Source organism: Amyelois transitella, chromosome 22, assembly GCF_032362555.1.
Source record: "Amyelois transitella isolate CPQ chromosome 22, ilAmyTran1.1, whole genome shotgun sequence".
NCBI classification, from domain to species: Eukaryota; Metazoa; Arthropoda; class Insecta; order Lepidoptera; family Pyralidae; genus Amyelois; species Amyelois transitella.
The window spans coordinates 6,950,755-6,964,455 of NC_083525.1; the positions used below are offsets into that span (position 1 = coordinate 6,950,755).

Below are 13,701 nucleotides of genomic sequence, written 5' to 3' on the forward strand. Positions count from 1 at the left end.
TCGTAAAAGACAACTAAGGGAAAGGCAAATAAACTTAGAATTCTTTTTTTCACTATTTGAATCTTCATGCCATCATTGTGCAAAATCATCTGAACATGGCGTTTCAGTCTTTCCAAAACCGTTGTATCTGTCTACTCCGCAAGGGTTATAGACGTGATTATATGTAGAATAGAATAGAATAGAATAGAAAGAGCCAGCAGTCTTGAAAGACCGACAGGCCACTATCAGCTGTTTGGCTTAATGTTAGAATTGAGATTCAAATAGTAACAGGTTGCTAGTCCATCGCCTAAAAGAAGAATCCCAAGTATATAAGCCAATACTCGATTGTATTATAAATTAATTACTCACTTGCAGGTCTGAAAGCTGGCGAGATAACTGTTCAGCATCTGATCCAGCAGCTCGGCAACCCGGGGCTGCAGAGCAGGCACAGGGAGGTGCTGCAGACCATCCTCAGGATACATCAGCAGCAGCAGCAGAGACAGGTATTAGAACTAATTGACTCCATTTTAGAATGGCTGTAGGTAGCCCGAGAGAGAGAGAGATAGCTAACCATGATCCCTACATATTTATTGTTTAATTTATAATTGTGCCGTGTGGTTCCCGGCATCAATAGATAAAAGAATAGGATCTCTTTCACATGGATCTCGTAAAAGGCGACTAAACTAAACTATAAACCTGGGATTCTTCTTTTAGGCGATGGGCAAGCAAGTCGTCACTATTTGAAACTCAATTCTGTCTTAAAGCCAAAACGTGGCCTATCAGTCTTTTCGAGACTGTTGGCTCTGTCTATCCCGCAAGGGATATAGACGTGTATTCTATGTATGTAATTAATAATTGTTTATGTTTACAGCAACTGGCGAGCTCCCCGCTGCCGCCGGGCGTGGGCGCGGCGCCCCACCTGGTGGTGCCTCCGCATCATCAGCCGCTCCGACTCTCGCCTTTACCGCATCCAGGTGATTATATATATATATATATAGAGATTGTCTAAGCTGAAGTGACGCGCCCCACTACTTAATTAGTTTATTTAGATGTGTGAGTGCAAATATTAATGACGACACTTCATCTGTGTGGTAGCGTCGATTGTTCAGTGAACTACGATCTGCACGTGAACAATACGGTCGACTTGTCGGGCGATAAATCCGACCACGCTCGCTCTATGGAGCAGCGACGTCATATTGTATGAAACAAAACGTCCTCTCCTCTCGAACGTTTAAGTTCAACTAAACTAGTTGGGCAACAAAATTCAACAAATTTGAGAAAAACAGTTTGTGCCTAACCGGCAAATGAACGATTGATGTTTAGGTGTATTGCGTCCATATTTGATATTTGCTTGTGTGCGTAAATACGAAGGTGGGGCGCGTCACTTCAGCTTAGACAATCTCTACTTATAATGATTACCTTGTGTTGTTAGCTCTCGCATTTTGGTCCTAAATGTCATAAATGTACTTTGATGATAGTTTTTCATGATAGTTTTTGATGAGTGCCGTGTGGTTCTCGGCACCAATACAAAAAAGAATAAGACCACTCCATCACTTTACATGGATGTCGTAAAAGGCGACTAAGGGATAGGCTTGCAAACTTGGGATTCTTTTTTAGGCGATGGGCTGGCAACCTGTCACTTTTCGAATCTCAATTCTATCATTAAGCCAAATAGCTGAACGTGGCCTAATAGTCTTTTCCAAACTGTGGGCTCTGTCTACCCCGCAAGGGATATAGACGTGATTCTATGTATGGTATAATGTTGTATCTGTAACGTGCCTTCGTTTGTCTGGACGCAGCGTTTTGTGTGTCGCCCATTATGGCGACAAGTCCTAACACATTAGCGGTACATCATCCAGGTAACTGTACATACAAAGTACATAGTAATATTAGAAGATTTTTAATTTGTGTGTGTGTGCCGTGTGGTTCCCGGCAGTGCCGTGTGGTTCCCGGCACCAATACAAAAAAAAAAGAATAGAACCACTCACAAACTTGCGATTCTTTTTTAGGCGATAGGCTAGCAACCTGCCACTATTCCAATCTCAATTCTATCATTAAGCCAAATAGCTGAACGTGGCCAATTCAGTCTTTTCCAGACTGTTGGCTCTGTCTACCCCGCAAGGGATATAGACGTGACCATATGTATGTTTTTTATTTGCAATAAGATGTGTGTGATCTTGTAGACCAATGAAGTAAAATCTTCTTGGTTTTATATGCTTCCAAGGCATACAAATGTTTTCTGGGTTTTCTTAGTGGCGTTAATACCGTCTGCGTTTCTTCATTCGTCTTGTGTTTGAGTGATCCATAGATAGATTATGGGTATGGTCCACAGATTATAGGTCTGCTGATAATACGGCTTTTCTTTAATATGTTTTTTTTTTTAAGTGCTATTCTATCAATGTAAATTCTCATATATGTGCGTTAAACGCGTTTCAGTAAACGAAAAAATTTGCATCAACGACTAAAACTGGTTTCGCGAAAGGCCGTGTGTGGTCATGCAGTTATATAAATTATCCGTGGTTAATATTCCAACTAGGAACTGCGTTAATCCTAAAAGCGAGCACCGTATATAAACTATTCACTTTCATTTATTCCATTATTATTATTATTCACATTATTCCATTCCCCGGCCAGGTGTACCCGGGCGGATCCCGTCGCCCCGCGAGCTAGTTGCGCACACGCAGTCCATAATGCAGGGCGCGCTCATCAAAAAGAAGCTGGAGGAGCAGAAGGAGAACTACCGCCGGCGGCACGAGATGCAGAGCAAGCAGCCCACGCCCATCTCCTTCACACCCACCTCGGTGAGACTTTTGTAGTTTTATTTTAATACTAGCGACCCGCCCCGGCTTCGCACGGGTGCAAAATTATAAATGTTATTATACATAAAAACCTTCCTCTTGAATCACTCTACCTGTTACAAAAAACCGCATCAAAATACGTTGCGTTATTTTAAAGATTTAAGCATACAGACAAACAGACTAAAATAGCGACTTTGTTTTATACTATGTAGTGATTTATAAATACTGCAGTGCCGTGCGATTTCCGGCATGAATAGAAAAAAAGAGTAGGACCTCCATCTTTTTTCCATGGTTTCATAAGAGGTGACTAAGGGATAGGCTTTTAAACTAGGGATTCTTTTTAGGTGATGGGCTAGCAACCTGTCAGTATTTGAATCTCAATTCTACATACATATAGTTAAGCTAAACAGCTGAACGTGGACTATCAGGATTTTCAAGATTGTTGGCTCTGTCTAACCCGCGAGGGATATAGTCGTGACTATATGTATGTATGAATAAATACCCCAGGTATTAACGCGAACTGGTTATATAAAGAAAACTGGATATTAGGAAGATTAGCTTAAGGCGGTTCATAATAAATGATTTAAGTTGATGTTGCTGACAATTCTATTCATATGACAGGTGCTTCGTAAGATGACGGCTGAGAAGGAATGCGAAGCGCCGCTTCCGAAGCAACAGCAGCAATGGGCGCATAAAGTGCCTCAAGGCAGGCCCATTGTCAAGGTAACTTCTTTGTCCTGGCTTCAGGCCCGGTTGAATCCTCATCACTCTGTAGCGGAGCCCCGAGGCCTTTGACCATGGATCCTGGATTGGATGAGTCAGGTTTTTACACGAAGCGACTCCCATCTGCCATCCGCAACCTTTGCAGGTAATCCTAACCCGTATTGCAGATCATGGTTACACATCCAGTTGCCTGAATGTGCAGGTCTCCTCACGATGTTTTCCCTCACCGTAAGAACATCAGTTGGTTTCCAAACTAATGTACATAACTTTGTCAAGGTAACTATGGTACGAGTATTCTAACTTTTTTCTACTATGATTTTCAGCGATATTGGACTGAATTCATTTCACCAAGGTGATTTTCAACTCATCAGCATCCTTTCGATTTTGAACTGTGCCCATGATTCTGGATTATTAATGATCATTATGATTTTCATATTGTTGGATGATTTCAAAAACTACGTCACCAAAATATTTAATTGAAAAAATATTCCAATCCATACGAATATTATAAAAAAAAAATGTATTTTTGAATTTTTGTTTTTAACTAATACCTACTTAAATAAAACTGACCGATTGGACCGAAATTTGATAAAAAAAATAATAAGTTTTTTAAATTCATTCTGTGATTACATATTCTTTGGTTACCAATTTTTGTGACAATGTAACAAAACAATATAGGTATATGATTGTTGGGCCTATTGAAAGCTGTTGTTCGTTCTGTTGTTGTTGTTTAAAATTATAATAAAAAATGAATGTCGCAGGGCAACCAAAGCGGCGCTCCACCGATGGGCTACCCCTCCACACCGGACTACCAGCCGCAGTATCTCAACCAGCAGCAGGTAACTACTGCGTCATACCACTGTCAATATTAATATAGAAAACACTTCTATTATGCCGTATGGTTCCCGGCACCAATAGAAAAAGAATAGGACCACTCCATCTATTAGCCATGGATGACGTAAACGGCGACTAAGGGGTAGGCTTATAAACTTGGGAATCTTCTTTTAGGCGATGGGCTAGCAACCTGTCACTATTTGAATCTCAATTCTATACTAGCTTTCACCCCCGTGTTTCACTCCAGTGGGAATTTTTAGACAATTTCTATATGCAGTGCGTGCTTAGATGAATAATAATCATAATTTCTTGGCGTTAGTGCTAGTTTATTTCTAGTTGCGCAAGCGATCGCGAATTTGTATGTGATTTAAACAGCGCCACCTAGTGGTGACACGATAGCACTAATGCAATTCTATACAAATTCGCGTTAACTTGCTCGACGCTTTTGATCGAGTATAACTCGCAATAAAATCTACAGCGATATGTAATATAGCTTTTTACCGCGGGTTTTGCTCTAGTTGGATTTCCCAATAACACTCTGTTGATAATAGTTATTAAATAGGCAATGTAATTTTAAGTATGTATTGGGAACACTGTTTCCGTTTTTTAAAGCTCTCTCAAAGTGGCGTATTGTGTGTTTAGAATTGTATAAAAACATTTTTGTTTGAATAAATAAAGTTCCACAGTATTGTAAAGATAATTTTTATTTATATTACTTGACCGATGCCTTAGTTTTTATGATTTGTATGGTAAAATTTCGCCTTTTTATGGGCTGTGCGTGACTCGATATGTCAGTCAAATCTCTGAAGAGGACAAAAGGTCACTCCGATATGACCTCGGTGACATCAATTGTCTTTTCTTTTTATGACTACGGAATTTATAACTGTATATGTATAAATTAAATTAACTGTAAATATTAAATTTTTTAATCTGAATAAAAAAAATCCACAGCAAATGGTGGGTGGTGTTCGTCCGTTCCCTACACATCCTCAACAGAGACAACAAGTACCTAATTCGGTAAGTTTTATATTAAAAAAAAAACAAATTCATTCATATGATCAGGTCTATATCCCTTGCGGGGTAGACAGAGCCAAAAGACAATAAATTTTGAAATTTGTATTTGTTTCAGTACAACAACATGAACAACATGCGCGGCATGGCCGGAGGCACCACGTTGCACCAACTCCTTGTCCAGTCGCATCAGAGGTCCCTAAATGGTGAGTTTTACATTTTAATAGTATTCACAAACATAGTCACGTCTGTATTCCTTGCGGGGCAGACAGAGCCAACAGTCACGAATAGACTCAAAGGCCACGTTCAGCTGTAAACATGTCTTCCAATGAAATAAAAAAAAAAGTGGCAACATTGTGTAAAGTCTTCCATTAATTACAAGCTAGGCCAGACACTAAACATATAATTATAAATCTTAACGTTAAATATAATTTGTAGAAATGGGCGCCGGAGGAGCCGGCGTGGGCGGCGGCGACAACCAACTCGCGCGGTGGTTCTCCCCGGAGCTGCTGGCGCGGGCCTCCGCCGGCAAGCTGCCCTCGGTGCACGTGCCCAACGCGCTGTCGCTGGAGGACCTCGAGCGGCACCACCACTCGCCGGCGCCGCCCGTGCGCAACTGAACGCCGAGTGTGTTTGTGTGTCAAGTGAAGTGCAGTGCAGTGGTGGGGATGACTAGTGTTGTTCTGCGGCAGTACGATGTTTTGAAGTTTGTACAATCGCGTTAATGTTCACGGGTTCATGATTCGATGGGATAAAACTGTTTTAAGTGAATAGGTTTGTTCGATCGTTGAGCGATGAGAGATTAGCGAAAACAATGGATAAATTGCAGTTTTAGTAGAAATTTTTGTTTATGATGTCATATCGAATCGAGTCAGCGAGGCTAAAGCTCCGGTTTAAAAATAAAATTGAGCTGCAATTAAAACTACTTTGAACTATTTAATTGTTGAATTTAATACTAACGCTATTGTACGAAGCTTGGACAATGGTTTACTCTGTGATTGTTATATGGTGTGTTTGGTGGCATTTGCAAATGTGAAATTATTGGTTTGAGAAGCTGCATGGGTACATCACTCTTTCGAAGATTTCTGGTAATAAAATATTTTGAAAATTTACTTATGCAGCAGGGAGAATAATAACATACTTCACTATCAATGAAAGGAACGTATATTTTCTGTGATGACCTGTGAACATAGTATTTATTGTTGTTCATCATTTAAAACATGTTAAATATATGCAGTGCATAATAATACTCATATCAAACACTTAAAAAGGAATAAAAAATAAACAATCCACTAGAAATTGTACCTGGATTAAAAAAGAAAAAAAAACATCATCTGTTGCAAGTGTCACCTTTTTACAGTGTTGTATGAAAAAAAATATGAACCAGTTTTATCATAGTAAAGAGATCTCAAGCAATTAGCATTTTCGAAAGAGAGATTTACAAATTGTGAATTGACACTGGTCCGGTTAACGATCAAATATTTTGGGTCCTCCTGCACGTAGTTGAATAAAATTTTTGAAGTAAATAACAAAGGTCATTCTATATTGATAGTTTATCATCTTCCATCAGATACACACTCATTTATTTATTAATTATGAACAGGCACATCAACAGTATAATTACAATAAAAGCTTTTAAAGATTAAATCTAATTTGTTTTCGTATATATGATGAATGCTTTCCATCGCTACAATCCTATCTGAAAATATTGTTTTCCATATTGAGTGATAATCATGTAGAGTATTAAAAAACTCACAATAATAATATACTCAGCACATTTAAATCAAAATTTATTGTGATAATTATCATTTTTCTCATTTATAGCGAGTTTTCATAAGTAAGTGACCACACTGTCTTATAAAGGCTCACACTAGGCTGGATGCTTACCAAGTGTTTGTACTAGGCGCTTACTAATTGGCCATTTTTAAGAGAACCCTGGATACCGACTAACGATTCTACTATAGTGGGTTATACACCTTGGTTAGTTATTTGGTCTATAGAGTTTTATCAGGCAGAGTCCAAGGTTTTTAGTTCAACTATGAAGTAAGACTTGAAATATTTGATCCCAGTCATTCCAATTTGTAATTATGTAAATAACAGAATTGTACAGTGAGTTTATTGGATTACACAAAACTTCAGAGTGCACTCATGAGTGGAACTTAAGGTCCATAGGACTAAATACCAGTGTTGTTTATGATATCTGATCAATGAAAACGGTATTGAAATTTATAATGACTTCTATAACCAAGTTAAGGAAGTATTCAACTTTGTAACATTCTTCTCACATTCGGTGGCATAAGACTTATGACAAAATCATCATCAAATGTTCCAAACATACTGATGACTCTGTACCGCTTTCTCACATCGAAAGTTAGTAATAAAAATCATCCCTATTTGTATCAAAATAAAATTGGCCTTTTTACTTTTGTTTACTAAATTCTAAAATCAGATGAAATACTATCCTATTTGGGATATGTCATAGAGATTAACTGAGCTGTGTCACATTAAGTTTTCGACAATTATTTCATGTATTTCTTATTGAAATACCTTTTTTGTGCATGTCCAATGAAACAGAAAGGGAATAGTGAAAAGATTTGAATGCATCTCATCATTGTCGAAACTTTTTGGTATAAGGAACATCAAACGCACCGCTCAAGTTAAATAAGGCATGTCTCACACTACAAAGATACAATATTTTAAATAAAATCGCAAATAAATCAATTGTACTTTTCATTATTAAATGTATTTATTTTTTTGATATGTTATGTGTGGTATTGTGATGCACTTCTTTGGACACAATTCATAGTTTTAGTGTATGACGATTTTCTTTAAAAAATCTTGAGTGATGAATAAAATGAATTTATTTTTTAAAATTCTTGTATGACAAATTTAAAAAAAAATAAAATGAAATATTGTATTTTGTTGTGTTTGCATGCTTTACTATTATTTAAAATGAATAATTTCATTCCAAAATAATTGTTCTTTTCTAACCAAATTTCTTGACAAAATAACTTTTGAAAGGCTACCCTAAATTGTTAACGGTGGAAAAAATTAAAGAAATGCTACTTAAAGTCCCGATTAAAATATAAATCCAGTGAACTATTGAGGACTTATTTATAATTGCGACTTGGTTTTTCTGGTTGTGTTCGTAAAATATTCAACATGAAAAAAGAAATACTCAGGTCTTTCGTCAATAAACATTTTAGCATTAAAATTAAATATTACCGAGGCGAAAGCACATAGCATAAAAAGACTTCAAAACCGCCTTCTATGTTAAATTTACGAACGCAACTTGCGTGGTCGCACTAATTTAGTGACGTTTAAGGTAGAAGCTGATGGCTGGACACTTTTTGATGTATTTCTTTGTATGATGAAGTAGGTTTTAGAGCCAAAAGCATTTTGTAACTGTATTATTTGTCCCGTTCCGTCAGCTCCCTTTGTTATTCTGACTTCGGATTGGACAATATTCATCTTGGGATCCATGCAACATGAAAATAAATAAGGTTAAAAATATTAATGTTCGATGTTTCTTATTAAAACCTAGATATTTTGCAATAAACATTGTTTAATCAAAATTAAAAGAACTTCTCCCGAGATGAATAAGATATGTATACATAGTTAACTTATGGCAAGCGCTGGAAACGCGGCCCCTTTATAATCCTGTAAAAATAAAAAAACATACAACGATCCCTGACTTAACCACGTCTAAGGCCTTCCCAAGTCGGACGGTTGATATTGATAGCAGAAGAATGCATGTGTGAGTGAATGGAGAGAATAGTATGCATGTGTACGTCTATTGGTTGTGTTTGTAAGCATTTTTTGTTACTACGTCATTTTCGTGAGAAGGGAATATTTACGTTGAAGAAAAATAATAAAGCATGAGAGATATTTGTCATTTTGTCATGTGTCTATACACTCATCGTTAGGATATAGACATTTTATGTTGACCTTTTTAGTTTTCAATCGCGTAATTTTTTCGAACGACCATTTTGGAATTAGCACAAGTGTCAGACTTTATCCATTTGTGTTTGGGATTCCTGAATATATTTTTTTAATGGATTTTACGATCGCCCCCGTGCGGGCCGGGTTTTTAAGCCGGACTGCGGCCAAGTCAATTATAATTTGGTAGCATCACCAGCGGACAATAGCGTAGGGTTCCGACCGTCCATCGCTGTATCGGCTCAATACAAAGCAAGCAATACTCGTCATAGCTCCCTTTAATTCGAAAATTGAGTAGACCAGATCATAAGTAACAGGAAAGCCCGCGTAGGGTTGGCGCGCAGGTTGTACGTCGGCGCGGCGGCGCATCTGATGCAGCCGATCTCCGCGTAAGGAATTCTTCTTGGGGTCAAAGTCTCTTACGTCGCAGGTCACTTATTAAAAATTTGAGAATGTGGTTTGGGAGACTCGGGCCCCTGAGCGAGGCGCCGCTCCTGAGTGCGTTGCGTTTCGGATCGGGAGGGCGCGGCCGCGTACTCGTAAAACGACAAGAATGTGTCTCCTGTAAGCTTTAAATTATTGATTAAAGAAAATTTGAAAGTTCTCCTTTGTTTTATTCTTTGCACTAGCATTTTTGCTTTGCACAACCTTTGCATTATTGTACCTACGACTTTAAAATTTTATTATTTTCAATGCAGATTCTAAAAGGCGCAATATGCAAGTTGTTCATCCAGAGTCTGGATGAACAACATGCATATTGGGAGGTCTGGATTCCAGACCCCCCAGCCAGACCCCCATTAACTCCTCTGTCTGAATCCCCTTTAAATAAAGTTAGTAGGTGAGGATAATGTCTGGGTCAAATCAGACTGGAGTTAGTAATCTTTGATTACACGTTAAGTACAATATATTTCTTTCTTAGTTTTCTAGAATATTTATTTCCACTTCCTGAATGTTTCTCCACGTGATTTTTATTTTTGTACGTTTCCATAAAGTGATCAGCCAAGTGTTAAATATTTTTACGCTTTTCCGTTTTTGAAAGGATACTCTCGAATTATTCCCTTAATAGTCACGCCAAGATCTGATGATTTTAAAGGGCATATATTATACTTTTGTATTGTTTTATGTAGTCTTACATTATAGTGGTAATAAATTAATAGTTATTTCTAAGCAATATAAAAAAAACATGTAAAAGTATTCCTTTATTTTACGCTAATTTTTAGAGTAACACTGCACACACAGTAAAATTATCTCTGTGATCACGGGCTAGAGTAGAATATCGCCGGGGATACGCAGTGATGGGAGAAAGTGAGAGGAGTAAATAAGGTAGGTTAAAGACCGAAGTTTCTCGTGTAAAGAAATAATGGTTGACGCTCCACTTATGTACTCGTATGTTAGTTGGGATATCAGCCGATACTTTTAGGGTGAGATAAAAAATCGCGAGGAAACCTGCACATTCAGAGATGTGTAACCATGATGCAGAGATCGCTTCGAGTGAAAACATGATTTTACCAAATCCAGGATCCATGGTCAAAGGCGTATCTCCAGCTCAGGGATCTCTCCAAAGCGATGAGGATGTGACCGGGATTGACGCGAGGAGGAAGTAGACGATGGACGCTCCACTTCCCTTTTACTGATAAGAGCTAGCCTCTTAAGGCTAAGTATAGTTGCATACCTACCTACTTAATTTATCTGTGGTATTCTGATGGTTGCCATAAGTATTATTTTGTTTTATAGTCGCATTACAGTCGAAGTCATTATCCAACTATCGTTATCGCCCGTGGTTATCGTATCAAGGGCGGACTTGATAACAGCTAGTATAATAGATATTCTTGGTTGGTTGGCAAAGCATAGAACTACGAGTATAAATAACACTCTAGTTATTGTGTAACACGTTAAAATAAAGAAACCTAGTTACCTAAAATAGATTTATTATCGCCATTGCCATATAATTGCCATAGTTTTCTTGTTATTTTCCGTGACACCAGAAGAATCTGTAAATAGATGTTTTAGCTCATCAGCTGTTTGCAGTTCAAACCTATTAGAACAAAAAATTATGATGATTTATCGTGTTCATAGAAGAAGCACACTAAGTGTAACTTAATAAGGCGTAATATTGAACTAGAAAGTCGTTATTAAACATACGCCTTGTTTTAAATAAATGGAATGCAAAGATCACGTCGTGAACCGAACAAATTATCTTGCTTTCTGGCGCTGGTAGCGTGACATCGCGTTATATAGTCCGGCTGCGAGCATGCGCAGTTAGCGCAGCCACGTCTCGCTCGCCACGGCCAAAGATCAATAATTTCGAACGAAAATAACACATGGACGCGGTGTTACAGTGGTGTATTACCGTTTAATTTAGTTAGGTATCATGTGCAGAGAATGATATCAGCAGATGATAAAGTAAATAATATTTTGAGTTTCAGATTCTTCGTGGGCTTGTTCTCATTATTTATAACTATGATACCTAGCTTTATATTATTGATACAGTTGATCGAAGGTGTCCATTTAGAATATTTTCTCTCTGTGATAATTGGACACAAGGTCATTGCTCATAAATGCTAATGGTGCTTTTATGAAGACAGTTAGATACTTCAAACTGGGATCGCGCATTTTTGTACCATTGCCTTAGATTCTTCAACCAAGAAATTCGTAATTTAGTAGGTTATTTTTGTGAAATTCGCAAGGGCAAATTCAATGGCACAAGTTGCGTTTTATAAAAATAAGCATCACAGTCGCGTCGTATTGTTATGCACCTTATTCTTCCTCCCTATATATGTAAAGGTAGAAATTCTCGTATGACAGAACCCTTGTGCCCTTTTGTGAAGCCCAGGCACTTTACACACATACTTACCTAATCAAAGACATCCATGATCCGGCGTTATTCTATGTAATGACTGACTTTCCCTTGCCGTGTGGTTCCCCGCACCAATATAAAAAGAAATAAGACCACTCCATGCCTTTCCCATGGATGTAATTAAAGGCGATTAAGGAATAGCAACCTTTCATTATTTTTCATTATTAAACCTAACAGCTGAATGTGTCAGTTTTTCAAGACTGCTGGCTCTGTCTACCCCGCAAGGGATGTAGACGTGATTTTATGAAAATGAATGCTGACTTTTTCATTGTATATGAAGCGTCTGCTTACTTGAAGACCTGTTTTGATTAAGGGATTTAGCTCAGCTTGAATACTTATTTCATTATTAGGCGAATAATCTATATAGTCCATTCCTTTCAAGTAAGCGTACTGAAAATAAAGAACTTTAGTAAACAATCTTAACGCGTGTTTTTGTAGCAAAATACATTTTAAAATAAATACCCCTGAGGGAAGCAAAATGAATTAATAGATTACATTACGAATTTATTACTTATTTTTTTAAACCGTAGTATAACTTAGAAATGTACTTATTTTTAAACAAAATGACTTCAGCAGTACATACATACATATTTTTTTTATTTATTATCATTACAAAAAAAAACAACAATTACAATGGTACACATAATGCATTAGGTTAAAACCACAAAGGTTTGTTGTGTACTAATGCAGTTAAATACATTTCAAAGTTTTGTTAACAGTTACATACGTAAGAAAAAAAAATAATCACCCTTGCGGGGCAGACAGAGCCAGCAGTCTTGAAAGACTGACAGATTACGTTCAGTTGTTAGGTGCGATTCAAATAGAGACAAGTTCATAGCCCACCGCCTTGGGTAGTTAGGGATCAAAATTGTTAACCTTTATTTCAGTACCTAACTACCTAAAGAAATGCCCCACGAAACGTTAGGTCTTATTACCGGAATGTCTAGTCGATTGAGATTGGACTACACCAGTATATTTACCTACAGCAGGTTTTATTAAAACAACATTTATTTTTGAGCTGTTTATTCAATGTCACACACAGACATATAAATATAAAGGTGTCACAGTATGTAATGTTGTGTGTGCATTTTTTTAAATAAGACAGTAGGTTAATAAATATGGTCAATCACACATACCAGTCTAAGGGTGTGGTTACATGTGGTTTTTTTTAATTAGTTTAATTTTCGTAAGTGTTAATTATGTTGAATGACGACATTTATTATTAAAATTAACAAAGTTTGTGGAGGGCTGAGAAATGTTTAACATCTTAGATCCTTTTTTTCCTTATTGTCTTTCTTCTTTTTTGTCTCAAATCAATAAAACATAGTGAAAACAAATCACCTATAACTTCTTAAATGTGGGTTACAAAACAAGAAATAACAATTTTATGAAACTAGTATTATGGCCATTAAAGATATCGTTTTATCTTCGGTTTTGCTTACTTTTATTAAATCTCGTACTTTCGCGTCTCTATTTTTTTTCAGTTATCAAAGCGCCTTTTATTAAGTCTTACGCAGTAACAGTTTATAATATTATTTCGATTTCTTTGGTACTTAGTCG

General features: G+C 37.2%; 1 protein-coding gene across 2 annotated transcripts in view; it reads left to right on the forward strand.

The window, feature by feature from the left end:
* Positions 1-9,887, forward strand: part of LOC106130005 (eukaryotic translation initiation factor 4E transporter) — a 36,130-nt gene extending 26,243 nt beyond the window's left edge. For both annotated transcript variants that reach the window (XM_060950567.1, XM_060950568.1), the window contains exons 18-25: positions 355-482; positions 851-953; positions 2,614-2,780; positions 3,399-3,500; positions 4,262-4,339; positions 5,286-5,351; positions 5,464-5,551; positions 5,784-9,887. In XM_060950567.1, coding sequence (XP_060806550.1) covers positions 355-482; positions 851-953; positions 2,614-2,780; positions 3,399-3,500; positions 4,262-4,339; positions 5,286-5,351; positions 5,464-5,551; positions 5,784-5,965 — 914 coding nt within the window. In that variant the 3' untranslated portion in view covers positions 5,966-9,887. The remainder of the gene's footprint in view (positions 1-354; positions 483-850; positions 954-2,613; positions 2,781-3,398; positions 3,501-4,261; positions 4,340-5,285; positions 5,352-5,463; positions 5,552-5,783) is intronic.
* Positions 9,888-13,701: the final 3,814 nt, after the last annotated feature.